The sequence below is a fragment of the Glandiceps talaboti genome, chromosome 15, assembly GCF_964340395.1.
Source record: "Glandiceps talaboti chromosome 15, keGlaTala1.1, whole genome shotgun sequence".
Taxonomy (NCBI): Eukaryota; Metazoa; Hemichordata; class Enteropneusta; family Spengelidae; genus Glandiceps; species Glandiceps talaboti.
In genome coordinates, this window is record NC_135563.1 from 17,203,356 (window position 1) to 17,225,246 (window position 21,891).

The window sequence follows — 21,891 nt, forward strand, 5'->3', positions numbered from 1 at the left end:
GTTGGCATTAGTAACCATATTCGTATCAACGAAATCGTTAATGTTGGTGACAGTACAATGTATCCTAGACGACACAATTCGATGCTCTTTAGTGATCTGGGTAGTTTTGGTGAAATACGATCATGGCAAAACTAGACAATTTCATTTTTTCGTACGCGTGTTATTAATTTTGTAAATGAATATCACAGAATTTTTCATGTGTACAAGTGAACCAAACAACTTCAAATGTACCAATCAAATAAAATGACTCCCCAACACACATAGAGACCACGCCCCCCCCCCCCCGAAAAATTCCTTAGGTGGTAGTTTTGGAAGTTGGGAGTGCTGTGCTTCTAACAGTCCAGTTTAAAACATACGCACGCATTAAATTACTTCTTACATGAACGGCTTTTATTTAACAATGGAATACTTGTTCTGTTAAAAAATATAAAGAACATAACTTCTTCACGTACAACATAGGCACATAAAGTGCGCCCTCAACGATAACGTTTACAATTATCATGCAGAGACAGTCATATTGCAAGTGTACTGAACATATTATCAAGATAACTTACAACACATAACTGTAGAATGCTTATTAAAGAATGCTTTCCTTTTTCATAAAATGTACTTATTTGTTTTAAGTTTATACTCTGATTAGAAAGTGTAAATCCAAAATAAGTGAGTTTGGTGAATAGTTAGTGATAATCTTCACAAAAGTAAAGGAAATATAGCTTCTATTTTGAAAGGGAATATACTGTACTGGTTGATGAGAGTGGGGTCACACTGTTCTTCAATATATTATACATTTGGCCATATGAAAGAAAAATGTGTTTTTCTGATAACCCAACCGACCCTAGTTTAAGCCTTCGACCCTAAACATTTCATTTAAAACAAAAAAGATAAGAAATTCTTTGTCTTCTTGACCTTCATGCACATCTGTTTTCTCTAGCAATGTCTGTACATATTAATTCAAACTATCACATAAGGGGTATTCTGACCGACATGTTGTTTGTTTTTTGGGTCGAAGCACATTTTTTTCAAAAATGAAACAAGTAAAAAGATAACATCAAGTCATATCAAATCCCAACCTACCTACCCTTATTTTCTGAGGCCATGTTATCGGAAACACACAATTATTTTTTTTCCCGCCTTACAAGGAATACATCACTTAATTTGTACTTCAAAAATACAAACGTTCTTGTGTTTCACAAAACAAAATGTAGTTGCACTGATGTTGTCCTCGTATTTAACTCAAATTGACTTTCTACAATAATTATAGTTACTGTATGTTACTTTAAAATCACTTTTGATCAGTCCCAAAGATTTGACCATCATAAAGTTTTAACAGTTCTCAGTATTAAGCAGGATTAGCATTTACCTCATAGTACTAGAGGGTCAAAAAAGAACAAGGTTGACATTCTCAGTACCTGTAATATCATTTTACCTCATACTAGAGTCACAATAGAACAAGAAGGTTGACTTATTCTCAGTACCTGTATTAGCATTTTACCTCACACTAGAGTCACAATAGAACAAGAAGGTTGACTTATTCTCAGTACCTGCAATAGCATTTTACCTCATGCTAGAGGGTCAAAATAGAACAAGACTGACTTACTCTCAGTACCTGTATTAGCATTTTACCTCATGCTAGAGGGTCAAAATATAACAAGAAGGTTGACTTATTCTCACACAGATCAATATTTGTATAGAAATGAATGTGTAGTCCATGGGGTGGAAGTCATGCTGTCAACCAAGAAAATGAATGATTCTTGTTTTATTCTTACTTTTAGGGAGTCAAATTCTATTTCAGGTGACAAGAATTAAAAACAAATGTGAATCTTAATTTCATCCTGTACTGTCATATTCAAATTTTAACATAATATCATCCACAATTCTCTAATATTTTTATTTGAAACATGATCAGAAGGGAGACTACACATTAGAAAAATTTATATTTTACAATGAGAAACATGATTATGGTTTTAACTATGAATCTGAATCTTTCAAATATATAACTTGTACATTGATTTTGAATACGAATCTGCCATAGGTTTTGAATCTGAATCAATTTGACTCCATACTAAATCATATATGGATTTCGAATAAAAATCTGCCACAGGTTTTGAATCTGAATCTGAAAATTGTTCTTTATAAATCTCACATTGGTTTTGAATATGAATTTGCCATGGCCATAGATCTTGAAGGGGATATGATTTATGCCATGGTTTATATGAATCTGGTATTAATTTGAGAATCGGGGTCATGTTTAAAATGATAGGTAACTCGTTCACTTTGATTTGATTTGAAATTAAATGCATTAATCAGAAACTATTAAGTATTATTCTTTTTGTTTTTGTGATTTACATTTTTGAGTTGGGTCAATGCTCCTGGCAAGAATGTTTGATTTGAATTGTCACATTTCCTAAATCTCTTTCATCTTCCAAGGAATTACCTCATTTTCTTTTTTGAATGTAGATGTCGTGGTAGGTTTTGACAGATATCAATTGGTCCACAGGTGACTTTTCTACATTTCCCATAAAATCTTGAAGTGTGCCCTCACCACCTTCACATCTACTTACAATAGCTATTTGGTGTACAGAATCGTAAAGTGCGCCCTCACAGACAATGAACGAATCTTTGTGAAGTCCTGATACAAGGCCTCCTATGGACATCAGTGGCCTAACATACAATGTATGAAACATTTTGCTGTACAGACCTACATCTTAAAGTGCGCCCTCACAGCTAGACAATGTACCACAACTGTTTGTAGCACTGACTATAAAAGTTCCTTGACATACCAACCTATTGCTTTCAAGTAATGTACGAATCCTAACTGTTTACAAAAGTCTTCGTAGAACCAGACATGCCAAATGCCTGATGTAGTGATATCACTCGCGATTGTGACCAATCAGTTTGAGGGTATATTTTCAACCTACAAGAACAGCTTCACATTGATAGTATTACAAGCAGTAAGTGAGAGGTGATGGAAAAATGACAGATTGCGACAAAGACAGGCTAAGCTACAGGAGATATTGGAAATCAAGTCTAATATATTGTAGTTGTAGGAAATGACATCAAACCCCTAATGTAGGGATGAAACACAATACATTAATTATGTAACTTAATGTGACTTTACATTCATACAGGCAAATGCATGTGTAATGATTAAAATTACAGCTAAAACAGCCAGTGATTGCCAGAAGACTGCACATAACAAACACAACGCTGACCATTCAACAAGTTGTGGGTGTAGTTCCATTTACTAGATAAGAACACATTTATTGTTGATCACAGCATATTCTGTGTGGTATGACATGACGGGGCATCTTCACACATTGGTCAACTTTGCAAGCCAATGAGGGCGGCGTGATAAAATGTACGTAACAGTCTAAAAACAACAGAATTGTGACTGAAGAGAATGTTTCTTTACATTCACTCAATTTGTTAGACTCCACTCAACGGCAATCATGTTGTGTTCAACAGTAAAAGTGTTGTTATCTATCGAGTAAAAACAACACTCTAAAACTTGCAAAATGATCATCTTTGATCATAAATGTATATGTTACATCTGGTAAAGGCTTCTTGGTTTAGCTGTAAACACGAAATCTATACAGTATATAAGAACATTGTATAAGGAAGTGATAAAAGTGGGGAAACAAAGATAACACTGTTTGTTTATATTTTCTGAATAAAAGAGTTATATATTATCTTCAACTTTTGCCACCTTGGAAAAATTTCACCAGAAAGGTTGGCAAGCCTACAGGGAAACATTGCTTGTGAAAATATCTGCAACAGCTGATAAAGTTTGGTTCTGTTTAAACTTGTTTTGTTGTAGAAAATAGAAACAGTACTAATTTACTTGGAAGGGAATATCTGCTGACGGAATATTTTGAAGCGAGTGTTTCTACAAATAGCTGTATCTAAGTAAATTTTGCCCCCCTCCCCTGTCCCCCTCCCCCCAAGTAACAATTTGTACATGCTGTATACTGTATATTTGCATGTCAAACAACATGTCTTGAGTCAAGTTGAAATAAATCTATTTCTGTCTATAAATCTTTGGGACGTACGGTACAAAATTATTACATGTATGTGGGGTTAAAAATGAGACATTTTAGCCATAGTCCACATTTCTGTAGAGTTGTTATGTGACTAGATATCTAAACTGGAGATGCCATACCTGTTACCATAGCTACTACTTGATTCAAGAAGTCATATTGGTTAACATGGCTTTCATGTCTCATCAAGAAGTCCCATCTGTTACCATGGCTACCTGTTACCATGGCTACTATATCTGATCGAGAAGTCATATATGTTACCATGGTTATTATGTCTGGTATTTTACATACCAAATCAATAGCCATGGCCATTGTACTTGAATTAATTTCAGATACAAAATCAATGATCATGGCTGTCATTTCAAGGAGCCACACCCCATTTTAGGTTTACATATACATGGCAAGGAATCATTCTGTCTGCTGAATACAGCTATATCAATGACTCAATCCCCCAATCAATTGCACAACTCACCATTTCCACCCCTATTTTCAATGGTTTGGTCTATCCAAATAGGGGTGAAAGCTAATTTAGTGTGCATGAAAACATACTGTTTTTAGTTATCCAGGGATTTGTTACTGAAAATAGGGGTGGAAGCTAAATTAGTGTGCATATAAACACACACTGTTTTTTAGGTATCTTGGGATTTGTTGAAAAAAGAGGAACAAAATGCCCATTGACAGAGTTGTAAAAAAAATGAAGGGTAAATGAAAATTGGGTTTGTAAATTGATGGCAATGGTTACTGATTATGGAGGCAGTGACAATTCTGATGCAATGTGTCCTAAATCAAGGTACGGTACGCTGTTATTCTGTCAGGTAGACAGGATCTTTGATATGTGTTTTCAAGTACTTCATCATGCCAAACATCCGCACTCTCTTCTTACCTATACGCAAGTCACAAAGAAAAAACACAGTGCAAATCATAACTGAATTCACTTTCAATGACCAAAGATGTTTGATACAAATATAAGTAAACCAGTGTCCTACATGTATTAGTATAACAATGAACCACCATGGGTAAGTGCAACCAAATCTATTACTATAAACAGTGAGCAAACAATTCATACAACCCAACTCAAGGATCTCTCGCTTTCAAGTAACCAATCAGGATGAGCAATACGTTGGCAGCTACCCTTACACAACATGTGAAGGTCAACACGTACGGAGGCTCTCTGAATGATTTTGAAAGAAGAGTGCTGATTGGTTGTAGAAACATTAAAAGATCCTTGAGATTCAAACGGGATTGTCTATTACACAGGGTCAGATGTGGGATGGCGGTGATCACCCGGAGCAAAACAAATGTCATAACACGATGGGAATAGAGATAAATAAAGATTTTAATCAGATTGTGTTGCTCCCGTCTGCTGTGGTTTATTACTTACACTAATTGAGCAAATGTTACTTATGTACGTTTCTGTTGATGTTACTTGATTAAATTTAGCTCTTATCGAACGTGTTTGATCATTGAAAATGAACACAATTATGATTTCCGCTGTATAAAAGTAAGCAATGTGGGAGAACTATGATCCATCTTTTTTTAGTAAAGAGTGGGGTTGGGAGATGGGGGGGGGGGGGGGGGGTTGGGGGGTTTGAGGGGATGAAATTATTCTTTGCTGTACGTTTTTACTTTATTTTTTACAAATTTTTATTTTTGTAACCTTATCATCTGTAACCATGGCAACAGTGGGAAGTTCACACAATGTTTCTACATTTTGTTGACATTCATTAAGAATGTCAGATGTTCAAATTAAAAGTTATGACAACGTTTATTGAGATGACCAAACATTGCAAAACAACAGTCCTCATTAGCCCTTGTCACTTTCAGCAAATTATGACTCAGGTTTCATGAAAATTTCTGCAAAGTGTCAAGTACAAGGTCACTATCAATTTTTCTTTTTTCAAATTCTATAACCTCCACGACAAAACTGTGAATGAGCCCACCTGTTTCCCCAAGCAAGCAGGACACAACTAATCGTTTTGCTGGTAATCCATGACATAAGGCAACATGTACTTGATTTAAAGATGGCTGCATCCACATATTGGACACGCAAAACTATGACTTCTCCAAAATGCCAGAGGTTACAAAGAAACAGTCTGATTGGTCAATAAGTTGTAGGATGACAGTACTTTATGGCCCATATTTGGGCATGTAACTTACATGAAAAATAATAAATTTTATTCCACAGTTGCTATGGAGTTTAAGAAATCTTGATTGTTCAAGATGTTATGGGGTCATATAGTATATATTTGAAAATAAATATATGAGAGTATTAAGAAAGGTATTTGCTTACCAAAGACTTTCAGTAGTTGTTCATCACACAGCATAAACTGTTTGTTTTTTGGATCCTGTGAAAATGAAGAATGAGTTTTAAAAAGTGTAGGTAAATAAAACCTTTGTGCATCTGAAAGTTTGTCCCTAAAGTGACCTGAGTTCTCCTTGTGTGGGCTGTGGAGGGTAACATTCTAGTCAGGAAGTACCAACATGGGAGAGTATAATTATACATTTTCCTCATTTCATTAATCTTTGAAATTAATTTCTGCACTGCATTGAAAGTTGACAAATTGTAATAAGGAAGTGTCAGTGGGCTTTCTATGATAATATGTCACCTTTCATGATGTACTGTAAAAGAACAAAAGTAGATAGAATTATAGACATTGGAGAAGAAATGGAACGTTTATGGACACACTTGAATAATGTGTGAAATAATCTTCCTAAAACACCAAACGACATGAGAATAGGCCATTGCAGACTGCAAACAGGAAATTGAGAATACAGTGCCCTCACTCAAATTGGGGGGTATCATCACCTCATAGTACCGTTTCTTAAGAGCTTTGTTCCTTCGTATTCTGTAGAAGTGTAAACCAGGGATGTTTTTCGTATTGTTCAGACATTGAGGAAAGCAGCAGTGCGCTATGATTAACTGAGTAACCTATACCTTGTATACCCCTAAGGTACACACAGACAGGAAGTAGAGCACCACCATTTTGGAAAGGCCTATAGAGTGACAGGCAGTCTGGCCAGACTCTTTTTGTGCATCCCATAATGTGTCTATATTGACATAACTCTTACCATAAGTTCTCGTTGTCTAATTATCTCCCACATCTTCTTGACTACTGTATGTCTTGGCATCTATGAAAAGGACAATATCAATGTATACAAAGATTATTAACCCAAGTAGTTCAACCATCTTTACTAGTCAGCAATCCCATATGACGATCCTCGCTTGAATGACAGTTTCCATGGTTACAGCTGGCTTCTAGGTGGCAGTATGATAGTAGTGAAAATGTCCCCTATCTCTGTTAATTATTGGGATTGTCTCATCTAATATTGATGTCTCCCTAATGTTTCTTGGCAAGTCATGTGGGGCTTCATCATCTAATGTAATACTTTTATTAACCATCACATGATATTAGTAGAACTCAAACTTGAACTCAAGTAATTTGATGACATAATTTAGTACATGTTTACTGAAATGTTGAGAAAACCTCTAGTATAGTATACCATCGACTATGCTAACAATGAAAAGATGATCTTAATACCACTGAAGGTATAACACTAGAATATTAGTTGAGGGTTTTACGTAGAGTATGTTGACCCAAGTTAACAGCTTACAAACTCAGCTTACAAAACTTTCTATTAACCAGCGATGAACATAACATACCAGTAACACCACAATCAACAAATGTTACCAGGAGAGGAATCTTTACATCGGTCTATAGATTCTTACAAAAATATTTCAAAATTCACTGAAATACTTGACAGCTTATAAAATAGAGAGTCAAAGTTTTGCTAAAAAACTAAATTGCCACTCACTCTGTCTGTTCCCATGATTTCTGCTAACTCAGGAGAAAGGACCATATCAGCACTGTAGCCAGACTTTCCTGTGAATAGTAATGTAAAGTTGACCAGTACCATAACCAGGTAGGTAAGTGATATTCTAACTGTTAATAGCCATATATTATTTTTCAATATTTTCCTTATCTTATTTTCATATTTCAGAATACCACTGACAAAAGTATAATATCCGTTATCAGAAAGAAGGTTAAGATCACTTTCTGTATACAGTATAGTTACATGCAGGGAATAGTGTGAGGGATGTGCACACTGTGTGGTTGTTTGTTGTGTAAATCATACCGCTATTTCACCTTTTCTTTCTGTCTTTTTCCTTTTCTTCTGAGTTGTTTGTGGAGTTGCAGTTCTCTTTGCATTTCGATGCCTGGTTCGTCTGCCGCCATCTTCTTCCTCCTGTAGCTGCCTTGCTAACTCTGCATCATTCAATGTCTGCAAGTAGATAGAACTTTCAGTAGTAAATACCCCCTAGTATCAAGTGTTTACAATGCTCAAATAAACAGCGCCCTCAAGCATTATGCATTATATCTGTGTAGGTTACTGCGGCAACATTGAAATGTCAACTACTGAAACATCACACACAGTTTGATATTTTATGAAGGAAAGTGAAACTGGAGCTTTTGTCCACACTGTGAACTTGTTCACCAGTCTGAGATTCTAGGTTGGTCACATGACTGATCACTTGAATCATGTGACTCATCATTGGAATCATGTGACAATTAAGGAATGTTTTACCATGTGAACAATTTGATAAAAATTATTTCTAGTGTTTAATTTTGATACATGTAAAAGGAACTGACAATCAAACAAAGTCCTTTCTATAGAAATCTTGTTTAAATTGTACCTGATTAGGTTCTTCATCACTGTCATCACTATCATGAACAGTCTCAGCAGATTTCTTCTTGTTAGACTGAGGCTGCCGAAAAAAATGTTGCAAAAAATGCAGTCAACACAAAAGCAACAGCTAAGTTTTATCAACAGAATATTGATATAATTCTTGATAACTCTTGATACTATAACATCCCATGTACATGGTATGCAGAATGGTAACAATTTACAGCATACCACAGTAAATATTCTGTGCAAAATACCGATCACTCCCTCGGCGCAATCTTTTGACAAAACTATTTTGATTCTCTTGAGATGATTGTCACATTTGCTTCATTTTAGACTGGAATTGTAGACATAATGCTACTGTAAGAATTTGAGCTAAAATTGTCTTACTTTCCCGCCAAAATTTATGAGCAAAAATTCTAGTTTCTCTATAAATTTTTCACAAATTCCAATTTTATGTTAGACAAAAATCTAAGAATTTATGTTATGTTTGGTCAATCTCAACATTATGTTAAACTAGAATGTAAGAATTAATTTTTATTTATGAATCAACAAAATCATAAAATGTTATCAATATTTTCAAAAAAAATGAAGTTTCTATGTTTTGCACAGAAAACGGTAATCCAAAATACCTTTGTCGCTTTGACTCTGGCAGGTTTCTTCTGTGTCTCTTTTTTTGTTGTCTGTTTCTTTTTCTTCTTTGGCGGTTCATCTTCTATCTGTGGACAAAATTTCAAACATCAGCCTACATAACTTTCACAATAAGGTACAACATCCAGATGAAAGTGGAATACTTTATTTTTCATTATACAATGCACTAGCCAAGTAGAACATGTTCAAACAGAAAGTATGGAATTATGTATACCCTGGTTGTTCTAGTTCATGACAACATGTGTCATCACAATTAGATCTGCAGTGCATGAAACATGAGTCAAAATATTCAGCACAGCATCATTTTCAACAATTCTTAAATTAAGCTTGTGCATGTGCATTTTGTCCTCATACATTGTCTTAGTTCAGCTGGAAAATACTCATGACATAGGGGTTTGTCACTTCTCATCTATGACTTGTGACAATGTCCCTGATGTCACTTGTATTTCCCTTGGCTGCACAATGGAAAGTACTGGGGCTAATTTGGACTCACTATTTCGTATTTGATCTACTGTCTGTGAAAAAACAGAAATATATTGAACCTCTAGTGTCACACTTTAGGTTTAGGCCATGTAGTAAGTTGAGACTTTAGTGCCCAGTTTATTCTTCTGTATGCTGTACTTTTCTATATATTGTTGACTTGGCTTTTATATAAGTTTTGGTATGTACTGTGTACATGAAGTTTGCATACTGAATTCATATAAAAGTTGGGCTCCAGTTACAGTCTTTTGTACATGAGGGAACAAGAGATAAAAATTGTATAATAATAAACTTTCTGATGTTTCATTTCACTGTCTGTTTAAAACAATTCTGCAGTGTTTTACCTCGCCGATGGACGATGAATCATCACTGTCAACGTTGTTATCTTCAACAGAGTTTGTTGTCTCATTTGTTTCTTTTGAGCTTGTTGCCTTTTCTCCATCTGTCTCTTTGGCAGATTCTTTGGCCTCAGCCTCTGTTATCATACTCATTATCATCTTGTCAATTTCTTGTTTCCTTGGTAACAATAATAATAACAATAATGTCAACAAAAACACTGGCAAATTCACCTTATTTGGACCGGCATTTGATTAACAGTTGAAATGGAAGTTGTAGTAGTCCACTGCATGTACGGCATCTTACTCCAGGTTTCAACTTGGGTAACCGTAAGTTGCTTTTGTGTTTACACTCAGGATGGTAATGCTTACACATCAAATATGCTCACATGCCAAACAAAGTAAGTATTTATGGAGGGTTTCAGGAGACCACCTGTATGTGTCCAATGTCAAGATGGTTTCAGGAGACCTCCTTTGGGTATCCTAAGTCAGTACAATGAACACATTTAGTGACTAGATATGGTATACATTATGGTAAAATTTGGCCTTATAAGAATGTTACTGGTATGCATGGTTCTAATAAGGGTGATTGACAAAATTTATTTATTTCTATGGCTCTCACATAATAACATCAGATCATCTGTTTAGAAGAAAAAGAAAAAAAGATGAAAAAATAAAGAAAAGAGAAAAAAATGAAATTAGAAAAAAAGTAAGCGTGTTTGTGGTCATGCTGACAATACTTTTAATTCAAAATCCCACTTTGAACAGTCTTGATGCCTTTAATAGATATTAGTATCAGTGGTTAGATGGATACTATGAATCTTATAAATGTATCAAAGATCTTGAATTTCAGTAATAAATGATAACTTCTGGTAAGAAATGCATTTATGGTGTCATCATTTTTATAAGGGATGTATTTTTTTTCTTATCTGATCCTAGACGGCATAATTGAAAAAAAAATCTGGTGAAATCCAGGAAATACAGGGTTGACTGGGTCATGGAAAACAGATCAATATTAAACAGTGTAAACAATCTTTATTTACCTAAGTGAACTCAATTTTGAAAGGCAAACTGTTATCAGAAAGACACATCTTAACGAAGTGCGGTCTTGTTTGTAACATTTTAGAGACAATTTCTCTAGAAGTGACATAGATGTAGCCTCTGAGTAAAAATGTACTTTTTTCTGCCACACTCAACCTTCTAAATCACAACTTATATAATTTATATCACCAAAGTTGGTCATATGTTGATCTAAATTATCAAATAATGGCTGAAATGATCATGGATAAGTGAATGAGTGAATGAATGAATGAATGAAGGAATGAAGGAAGGAATGAAGGGATGGATGGATGGATGGATGAATGAATGGATGGATGGATGGATGAATGAGTGAATGAATAAATGAAGGAATGAAGGAAGGGATGGATGGATGGATGGATGGATGGATGGATGGATGGATGGATGGATGGATGGATGAATGAATGAATGAATGGATGAATGGATGGATGGATGGATGGATGGATGGATGGATGGATGGATGGATGGATGGATGGATGAATACTCAACCTGACAAAATTAAAGCTTATATACATCTCATCAAAGTAACTTAAAACTGATAATATGATATATATATATATTATTAAATAATGGATGAAGGGACAGTGGCAGACAAGCATGTTGGTGAATGAATGAGTGACTGAGGGTAATAGATAGTCACACACACATGCACACATACACATGCGAGCACACACACGCATGCATACATACATACATACATACATACATACATACATACATACATACATACATACATACGCACGCACAATATTCTGAGTCCTCCAGTTGTTGTACACCCTGGGGTCCCTGGTTTGTTTGAATAAACGTCAATTAAGTGAAGGAGACAATAAACCTTTAATACTGGGTTTTAAACAGAGTTTTTAGAATCTACATCATATATTTTATACACTCACAGGAAAATTACCCTGATGCAGTGTCATGCAGGTATGTCCAATCTCAACAACAAACAAATTGCAATGGTTGACGGTTGTGATACCTTTAAATTTATAAAGTTTAGTTGTTTGTTATTGTAATTCATTCGTTCGTTTGTTTGTTATTTTCATGAAAATTTGGCATGGTTTAATAACTATTGAACATGATATATCTCAAAAAAACATTATTACAAGTGCATCTTTTCGATCACAAAAGGAGGAATTCAAATTTACTTTTTTTGCAAGAACTGGTTTTGTGTCTAAATGTCGACAGACAAGGCAAACACTCACCTATCTGTGAGGTCCACGCTGAATTTCTCCTCGAGCATTCGACGCACTCTCTTCGAAGACAGTGTAGCCATGTCGCCTTTGTCCAGGATTTCTGTAAAAAAAAAACGTATTTTCGGGGATGGTAATGGATTTGTTATACTACAGGTATATCTAAAATTGGGTGAAAAGACAAGAAAGATGATAAAAAAAGGATAATTTCTTACCTTTAATGCCATCACGAAGCGCAGCGTTGTTGATCTCCGCCATGTTGTTGTCACGCTTTACAACCGGAAACAGCGTGGTCCCCTAACTTATGCAAAGTGTAGCAAAAACAGCAGACGACATTGTATGGCTTGCATCAAAGAAACAAAGTCAAACAATTGAAAGTTGACCCACTTTTCAAGATACATAATAGTGAAGAATATTAAAACTATTAATTACTACGCATATTGATAATTTAATGATTATTTATCCCTCGACATATAATATATCTGTCAATCAACCCTATTACCATAAACGAAAAACACTTCATTCATTCATTCATTCATTCATTCATTCATTCATTCATTCATTCATTCATTCATTCACGCGTTCGTTCGTTCATATATCCAACCATCTATCCATCCTTATCCGCCATCCATCCATCCATGATCCATCCATCCATCCATCCATCCGTCCCTCCCTCCCTCCCTTCCTCCAATCACTATTCAATTTGATATCCGTTCGCCATCGCGTATCGATGGCTTTGTGTCAGTAACAGACAAAATGTGGAACATTAATTTATTTATTTTTTGAAAACAACAATTTATCATTTTGTATCATGCTTGTTCAAGAGTCTTCTTGTCTTTTTCCACTTTCAAATGTGTTTATCCCCTCCCCCTCCCCATCCCCCGTTTATTGGACTGTGTTAGTTTAGTAATAGCATTTTTGTGACGTTCTTGAACGAATGATTTCAGTAAGTATTGTGCAATTATTTGCAGAGAATACGAAATGTTTGCCCAGAGATAATTAACTTTCAAGTTTGTTAGACACTTGCGAACATGGACTAGTTGCGAGATAACCATTGTATTTTCCATTTTCCACCTTCCCAGTATAATTTTGTCCCATCGTACTCATCATATTCATTTGAATATTTAAACATAGACAGTGGAGGAGAAACACATTCATCACCGTCAAAACATAAATGGAGAGGGGATCCTTTTACCTTGATCCTTCTAAGGTGCGCCCTCTATAAGTATACTGTTGTGCATGTATTGTGTGTGGTTATGGTTATGCGACAAGAAAATCAAATACAAAGGTAAAATATTACGAAATCTAAAAACGTGTCATTTCGAAATTATTTAAACCAGGAAATTTGGGGAGGAAAAAAAATGAGAAAATAAAAATATCAGCTTTGCCGTGCTATTACACTGGCAGTGTAATGCCGAGACCAGGATTCGAACCTGGGTTATTGCGGCCACAACGCAATGTCCTAACCACTAGACGATCACGGCGAGCTACAAGCTGACCTGACGAGAACTGATGATTTTAAGTTTAAGTACTATTATCCCCCAAAATCATCATTTAACTTTTCATTTTCGGTACATAATGCACTCTTTCATCCTGCGCTACGTTTTGGCACAAGTCACACTGTAACAATCCATTTTATCACTTAACGCCGGACGTTATGTTATGCAGATGGTCGATGTTAGATACCCTGTGATTGGGCCTCGTCGCTCTGGTGTACCAATAGAAACGTTCGTCACGTCAGACAGTTCCCGGAAGTGAAGCAATCCCTAAAAAAAGTTGCAGGTACCATCCGGCTATTGCAAAACACCGTGCAACGTAATCCGTAAACTGTCTCGCATCCTTCGAAGCTTCTACGACAGTGAACTAGCGACACTTGCTTGATATGCGATTTTGGCCACATATTACTAGACTAACTAAACCAATCCGAACTTTTTCAACTCACCAGCATCCGAAGATGAGTCGAATTTTTGCAATTTCTGACATTCACGTTGACCATTCGGAGAACTACGAATGGATAGAGAAGTTACCGAACGATTTATACACGAACGATGCATTGATTGTTGCTGGCGACGTGACTGATTATATGCCGTTACTTGAAGCCACTCTTACATCACTGAGGAAAAAGTTCAACACAGTGTTTTACGTTCCAGGTAAGAATGCATACTAATCATTCTCAGACCACTATTCTTTGATTCATTGAAAAACCTTACTCAGTAGTTCTAATAATTGATATATTTAATTAGATAAAATAATTGTAATTGTTTTGGTCTTAATTAACACGGTGACAGATTCAAAACCAAGCTTTTGCTCAAGATGTAAACTTTAATACCACTGCACCACCTACTGATAATATTGACCACTAATTAACAGATACAAAATGTACAATGTATTTTTATAGTAAGTATAAGGAAGAATTCTTTATTATAGTGACAATGGTATTCTCAAAATAAGCATCAAAATAAATTATGGCTTCAATTTCTTAGTCATATGAATACTTGACAGGTATAGGTAGGTGAAATCTACAAAATAGTTTTGAGCTATTATGGCAAAACTTGGTGATGGATGTTAATCAGTATATATCTGTGTAACATTTTGTGGAAACATGGTATATTATATTGTTATGTGACATAATGAATCATGTCCTAAAACAAAAGAACACTTAAAATTCTTACACATGTTTAGATCTCAATGGTGTAAAGTGAAGCGCAGAAAAAATATAATGTAAATAGCGCCCTCATCAGTCGTGGCTAGGTTTACTTTGTTTTAGCATATGTTACGTTCATTTTATGCAGGGTTTTCATCTTGAGTCAAGTTGAGATAATAGTAGTTATCTAGCTTGAAGTATTTTGTCAACAAAACCACAGACAAGTAATTTGTCTGTGACAAAACAAATTATACTGTATATTTAATACAAACTGACACATTATTGTAAACCTCACTTTCTTAGTTTAAGATTTTAAGAGGGCGTTTATTCTCAACCCAGTTGTATAAATAGGCACCTGATAGGGCACATGCACTGTGAAGGATTAAAACCTATGTGCTTATAATGACAGCAGGGATTGTATACTTCCTAGGGAGTTAGGAAATGTAGAGAACTGACGTGATAGTTCTGTGCCAGGGTAATAATTGTACAGGGCACACAAGCTCATCAAGGAAATCTTTACATGTATATACAAGTGACTGTCCTTCATTATCATCCTGTTTCATCATCCTGTAGAATACTGGTTTGATATAATAAAATATGAGTCTATACCATGCATGTGGTGTATACATTGTATATGTTGTATATGTAGTGGTAGTTATTGAGAAGTAATTAAACAAGCCTTCATGATCAATGTAACTTAGTGTAATTGTTTGTGGTTACATGTAATACATGACTATTAGGCCACTCTGTTCATTCAAAACATATCAAAGGTTATAGTATAACATAGGCTATAAATGATTTTTTAAAATAGAGTGATTTTTTATGTGTTTCTTGTGACTCAACCTTCTTTATTTTTTGGCCTTGATGCAAAAATACAAACAAAACATTTAACAAAAATACACACCCCTATGGCAGGGTTTGAAATGATATTATGAATGGATTTCCCCAGTGCCACACACACACACACACACACACACACACACACACACACACACACACACACACACACACACATATACACACTCACACACACACACACACACACACACACACACACACACACACACACACACACACACACACACACACACACACACACACACACACATCAACATCAATTTTAAAGGTGCTGTGATGAGAATCAAATGAAAAATAGTCTCCCCATACCTTTTATTGGCATGAATATTCACATGGATCTTTCTACTGCAATCAATAAAGTCATAAGACTAGGCTGATTTCACCAAGACTAAACTCATCTGTGCATAAACTAAAATCATTTGTATGAGAATATGAAATATTGATATTACTCATGGTCCAAAGATAATAACTTGTAAGAAGTACTGGTACCAACTCAATAAATTCCTGACATGTGAAAATGAACCACAGTCTAATACAAAGACTGTCGACAGTCATCCTGATGTTTTTGGAATATATCATTGAACACTATTTTAGTTGATGAAACAGAAGTAAAGCAGGGTAGTTTTGAGAATGTGGTATGTGTATCTCACTGTACTCTATGTATATATGTACACTTTTGATGAAGAACACTGTGTGTTTGTGTATACATGTACATGTATGACTGCACATGAAGAATGTACACGGGTAGATTGTATTTAGATAACTCTTACATGTTATAGGTGATGCATGTGCATGCAATGAGTTATAAATAAAATAATATTCCAGAAGCTTTTTAAAGGAATGTGACAAAAATATGATCTGCATCTAAATACAAACTAGCATGTACATTGCAAAGATAGACACTTTAAGTTATAGCAAGTCTGTCATTTTGGTAGCTGACATTGAAGTTACCAATAGTAATATCTCACTACAAAAAAAAGTCGGACCTTACTCTCTGCATTGTATGTTTCTCATCAGAATGCCAGTGAAAAGCAGTATGTGTGAGTGTTTGTACATGTGTCAGTGATGCTTTAATTCATGATAGTACTTTCATCCTGCACTAGCTGCAACTGAGATATTCTTTCATCAAGTAACCAAAGATAAAATATTCAATAAAAATTGGTCAGTTACTCATAAAAATACATTACATCTGTTAACTGGTGGTCAATGTTATACGTAGGTGGTATAGTGACAAGTTTAAATCTTGAGCAAAAACTTGGTTTTGAATGTGTCACTGTGTTAAAACTGTACTCGTTGTAACTTTGAGTATCATTTTTCAATCAGACAACCACAATACTGTTATACATTCACTGAAAATTGTTAAAATACTAATAATTAGAGTGGTCAATATTGTCCAAAAGCATTACAGAAACCTTTTAAAATCATTATCACTGTTGAGGGCGCTGATTTTTGGGTGTGGACCCAAAAATCAAATTTGATAATTTAATAGTATAGCTACAAGAATATGTCTATCCAAGGTGATGCACTACTTTTCATGGTGTACGGTATTGTGAGTAAGTTATCATACCAACAAAATATTTTTTTTTTGAAAAGCATTCCATTTGCAGCTAGTGCTTCTGCAACTGGGTGCCTTAGAAATGACAGTTTAGGTCGAAAAGAAACTATAATCCATTTGTTTTGACCAAGGTCCCATATTTCAATAAAAAATGATAATTTTCACCTCCATAGACATGTGGAATCCACATCTTACAATCAGTGACATCATGTTCTAATTTTTTTCTGCTCCAACTTTTGATTTTTTTGTCATTTGGAATTAAAGAAATATAGGATCAGTCGGATGACGAGAAACATAAAAAAAAATTTTAAAGGCCACCCAAACCAGAGACTAACTATATCAGACGCACAAAAATCATGTTTCATTTATGTATGCGGAGTCACACAACACTGATTATGCTGAATAGACATGAGAAAATGAAAGAGGATTTTTGGACTATAAATAATGCTACTATCATGTGTAGACTTGTTGACAAGTCAATGCAATTACTTTCATTTTGTTGACAATAAATCAGTATACACAATCTGTGTCCATTCAGGTGTCTTTTGTGAGGTAAGCCACGTTTGCAATTATTATGAAAGCACAAGTACCGTTTGGAAAACCCAATGCCACACTTCTGAATAGCTTATGATGCATAACGTATGTGTCATATGACCATATGTAAGGGTTGCAGGCCTTATTAACTGTTGCCTTAACCAGCAAAAACTTTGTTTGTTGACCTGTGCAATATTACTTCATATCTTTCCCAGCTAAGCATTCACGTTTTTGTAAAATTTCTGTAGTTTGCACAACATTGATAGGAATCACAAGAAGAGGCCAGACGTTACACTGGAAGAATATTAATTGGGAATTAGTACTGCTACACACAGCCTGTGAGGGCACATGTCATACACCTACTAGTAAGGCCTTTTGAACCAAGAGTTGGGCCCAGACAAAGGGGGTTGGGGTGTACTTTAAGGTCAGCCTTGGTACGAGTGTGCCACCATACAACAAATCTCACTCAATTTTAGACTGATTTCAACCAAAAGTCATTTTTGACATTTTTGACCATATATTTTCAGCACCCTAAAAATCAGTTCCCTTGGCAACACACAGCATGATCACGATTTCAATCCATATCTGTACTTCTGGATACAATCGACCCCTAATTAACATGTACAATGTCCAATTATTGATATTTAAACAATTTCAATTATATTGTTGGTTGTCTGATCAAACAATTATACTCATGACTCCGGTCACACTTAGTGCAGCTTTTAAGAATACCAAATAATTATTTGGAGAAAAGGTGGTCAAAGAATGGAATCACATGACAATTTCTTAATTATTCAGAGAGTTTTTCATTACCACAGTTAACAACTTTACAATGGCATACAAATTCATAGCTGATTTGTGAGCTAACAACTTTGTATTCACCATCAGTATGTACCTATGTTAGAGTTACCTTTATGTGCTAAGCATCATGGCTGTATGTGTGAATTGCTAACAGTAGTTAGCATGCAACAATAATGAATAAATGCACAGAAATATACAGGTGTTGAAAAGTTCATCACTTGTTTATTAGTTGGCCAAGCATTCATTATAATGTGAATTTCAACATTTATATTTGTCACTGAGGTTGGCAGAAAAAAAAAAGTTCTGACCATTGAATGAAAAAAATATTCGGTAGACATTGGCATTTAGTCATGACAATGGTGTGTACGATGCTTGTAAGTCATAACATCTCAGCTTTTCATTGCCATAGTAAACAAAATAATGGTTGTAATTGGCTATTTGAAATCTGTACAGTTAACTTAAATACACAGTTGTTGCCAACAGACATAATGTTGACCTGCTTTATTGTGTTTATTTCCCCATTATGGGTCATTTAGTTCCAGGGACGCACATTTCACTGTTTGATTTATGACCCTCATTTGCCCTGTTTATTTCATTATTTGCATAGAATTGTATACTAGAGAAAAGTAGCTGTTTTTTTCTTTCAACACATGCAGTACATAAGTAGGTTATCGTAGTAATTTTTCAACTCCGCGCTTTCATTTTCTTTTGTACCTGTTGGTGACAGGGAACACTCCTTGTATAAATTAACCTACCTCACTTGTTGGGACATGTACTCACTATTCAATCTTTACATAGAATAAAATTTGAGAAAAAAAGGAGTGAAACTCGTTAACTATTTTGTTTGGTTCTTCAGGCAACCATGAATTGTGGCTCCGAGAAGATCCAAAGAGATCAGACACCACAGATTCTATTCAAAAATTTGATAAAATTCTGGCGATGTGTGACTCAATCGATGTGCACACCAAACCGAAGAGATTAAAAGTAAATGAGGATGAAGAAGTCATGGTTGTGCCGTTGTTTTCCTGGTATTCATCACCGGAAGACGATCCGGAAGATTCTTTGTATTTGCGTGGTCAGGCAGATGAAGATGCCAAAAAGATGAACAGTATGTGGATGGACAACCATTTTTGTAAGTGGCCAAAACTAGACACCACTAAATCCAAATATTTCGCAAATCTAAACCAGGAATACATTAAAGAGTATGACATTCCGGTTATTAGTTTCAGTCACTTTCTTCCAAGAAGAGATCTTATCCTTGCCTGTAAAGAAGACAATGAGGCAGTTGAGAAAGAACGGAAGATGCTGTCACTACCAGAAAAGAAAATAGAACGCCAAGGTGCCTTGTTGGGGTTCAACTTTACACGTTTCGCTGGGTGCAATATTTTGGAAACGCAAATCAGAAAGTTAGGGTCTCGGGTTCATGTTCATGGTCATCAACATCGTAATCGTGATCGCGAGATGCATGGTGTGCGATATGTTTCACACTGTCTCGGGTACAAAAGGGAACGTGAGGAGGGACTAATGTGGGGACTTAGTGAATGGAAAGGACCAAAGCAAGTATGGCCTATAAACGATATAGCCAACTAATAGATCCTAAACAATACTCAAATTTACACATTGACCTTGAAAGTCATACTTAAAACCACATGGTTTTCTGTAAGAATGGTATCAACACAGCAACAAGATGACCCCCCCCCCCCCCAGATGTTCTTTTCCTGCTCCAAGACAACTGTCTTTATGGAGACCAAGAAAAAAGATATCTTGGTGAACTATAGAAAGTGCTATCTTGTCTCCGTGCCATCATGTGTACAGATTCTAGGGTGAGCACAGCCTTTACAGGTTTTACAGGTGCAATATATATCTTTTGAACTTGCAACGAGAACACATGAATGAACCTGAATATGCAATTTTTGTGTATGATTTACAAAAAAATATATATCATGCATTTTTTACTTTGATTCAGATTTTTGTTCATCATAAAATCTTTCATGACCATTCCAGTGTAAATAATGAGCTGGATAAAATTAACCAAAATTCTAAATATATTATTGGTTTATTTACAGATAACAATGTCAGTACAGAGTTGACAACATACCAAATATATCAGAATTATTCTTTTGAATAATTACAATCACAGAATAAGTGCATCTTCCCATGTACCTGATATTGTAAATGTGCCATTAAAAAATCAAATTTAGAATAAGAAAATCCACTTATTGTCTCCAAGTTGAAATTTTCATTCGTAACTATCTACTCTAGAGTCCGTGAACATTCACTCTTGCAAAATGTACAATAAAAATATGTTGATACTTATATAGTCAAGGCATTATGCAGGCAAAATCTACCTGAGTTTTTCAATCATTTCATACCAAAATTTATGGTGCAATCCATGGAGAACTGTGAGAGTTGTACCAGAACTCTTTTCAATGTATTATGGCAGGGGTTGTGAAGTCACTATAATAAAAAATAGTGAATAGATGGGCAGATAAATCTGACATTGCTGCACAGCATACATACAGATAGACAGCTAGTGACAAACTCTGTATTGACTTTGCTCAAAATGTACCTATACATGTATTAAAAGCATGTGATGTAAAAGAATGAAAAAGATTTCAATAAAGTCTGGAAATAACATCATTTTAACTCAGAGAGTGAAACCCTGTCAGTTTTTCATCCTGAAGCCTCCCACATACAAGGAATTACGACATACTAGTCATGTTTCACATGTAACACTGGAAATAATGAAAAGGGTAGTACTATATATCTTTCATTGTTCAACATCACAGAGTAGTGTGTAATGAAAATTTTGAAAGTATTAGTTCTTACATGGAGTTGTCAAATTGTGTGACCCCAGTGTGACCCTGAAATAGTATATCAGGTGCCATATTTACATCTTTGAATTTACCTGCATCAATTTGTAATATAATTCACACTGACAGGTTCCTTATTGCCACAACACCTCATCCACAAACAAAGCTTTACCTTTTTATTGACTTCAAAAGTGAACTAAGATATTGAAAAGATTTAAAATCCTTGTTCCTGT

At 35.2% G+C, this 21,891-nt stretch overlaps 2 protein-coding genes and 1 non-coding gene across 4 annotated transcripts; 1 reads left to right on the forward strand and 2 right to left on the reverse strand.

Annotated features, from left to right (window-relative positions):
• Positions 1–3,946: 3,946 nt before the first annotated feature.
• Positions 3,947–12,717, reverse strand: LOC144446390 (uncharacterized). Of its 2 annotated transcripts, none has more exons than XM_078136140.1 (10): positions 12,669–12,717; positions 12,466–12,556; positions 10,196–10,367; positions 9,353–9,439; positions 8,731–8,796; positions 8,183–8,318; positions 7,851–7,918; positions 7,107–7,166; positions 6,328–6,382; positions 3,947–4,920 (listed from the first exon to the last, which is right to left on the reverse strand). In XM_078136140.1, exons 1-10 carry the CDS (start codon positions 12,709–12,711, stop codon positions 4,841–4,843), a joined length of 858 nt encoding a protein of 285 aa, XP_077992266.1. In that variant the 5' UTR covers positions 12,712–12,717; the 3' UTR covers positions 3,947–4,840. The 2 variants fall into 2 exon arrangements, with proteins under 2 accessions (XP_077992266.1, XP_077992265.1); XM_078136139.1 differs by having other exon boundaries at positions 8,731–8,802.
• Positions 12,718–13,865: 1,148 nt separating this feature from the next.
• Positions 13,866–13,937, reverse strand: Trnah-gug (transfer RNA histidin (anticodon GUG)). The gene has a single exon. It is a non-coding gene; the product is annotated as a tRNA-His (tRNA).
• Positions 13,938–14,401: 464 nt separating this feature from the next.
• LOC144446277 (uncharacterized) lies at positions 14,402–20,435 on the forward strand. The gene is made up of 2 exons (XM_078136028.1): positions 14,402–14,603; positions 19,702–20,435. The coding sequence occupies exons 1-2, from the start codon at positions 14,408–14,410 to the stop codon at positions 20,433–20,435; spliced, it is 930 nt and encodes a 309-aa protein (XP_077992154.1). The 5' UTR covers positions 14,402–14,407.
• Positions 20,436–21,891: the final 1,456 nt, after the last annotated feature.

Excerpts from the sequence above, each read along its gene's own strand:
- LOC144446277 (XM_078136028.1), top strand. The coding sequence starts at position 14,408 with ATGAGTCGAATTTTTGCAATTTCTGACATTCACGTTGACCATTCGGAG. Across the intron at positions 14,604-19,701 it reads CACAGTGTTTTACGTTCCAG|GCAACCATGAATTGTGGCTC; the intron begins GTAAGAATGCAT and ends TTGGTTCTTCAG.
- LOC144446390 (XM_078136139.1), bottom strand. The coding sequence starts at position 12,711 with ATGGCGGAGATCAACAACGCTGCGCTTCGTGATGGCATTAAAG. Across the intron at positions 9,440-10,195 it reads ATTCATCGTCCATCGGCGAG|ATAGAAGATGAACCGCCAAA; the intron begins GTAAAACACTGC and ends TTTTGTCCACAG. Across the intron at positions 7,919-8,182 it reads GAAAAAGACAGAAAGAAAAG|GAAAGTCTGGCTACAGTGCT; the intron begins GTGAAATAGCGG and ends TACTATTCACAG.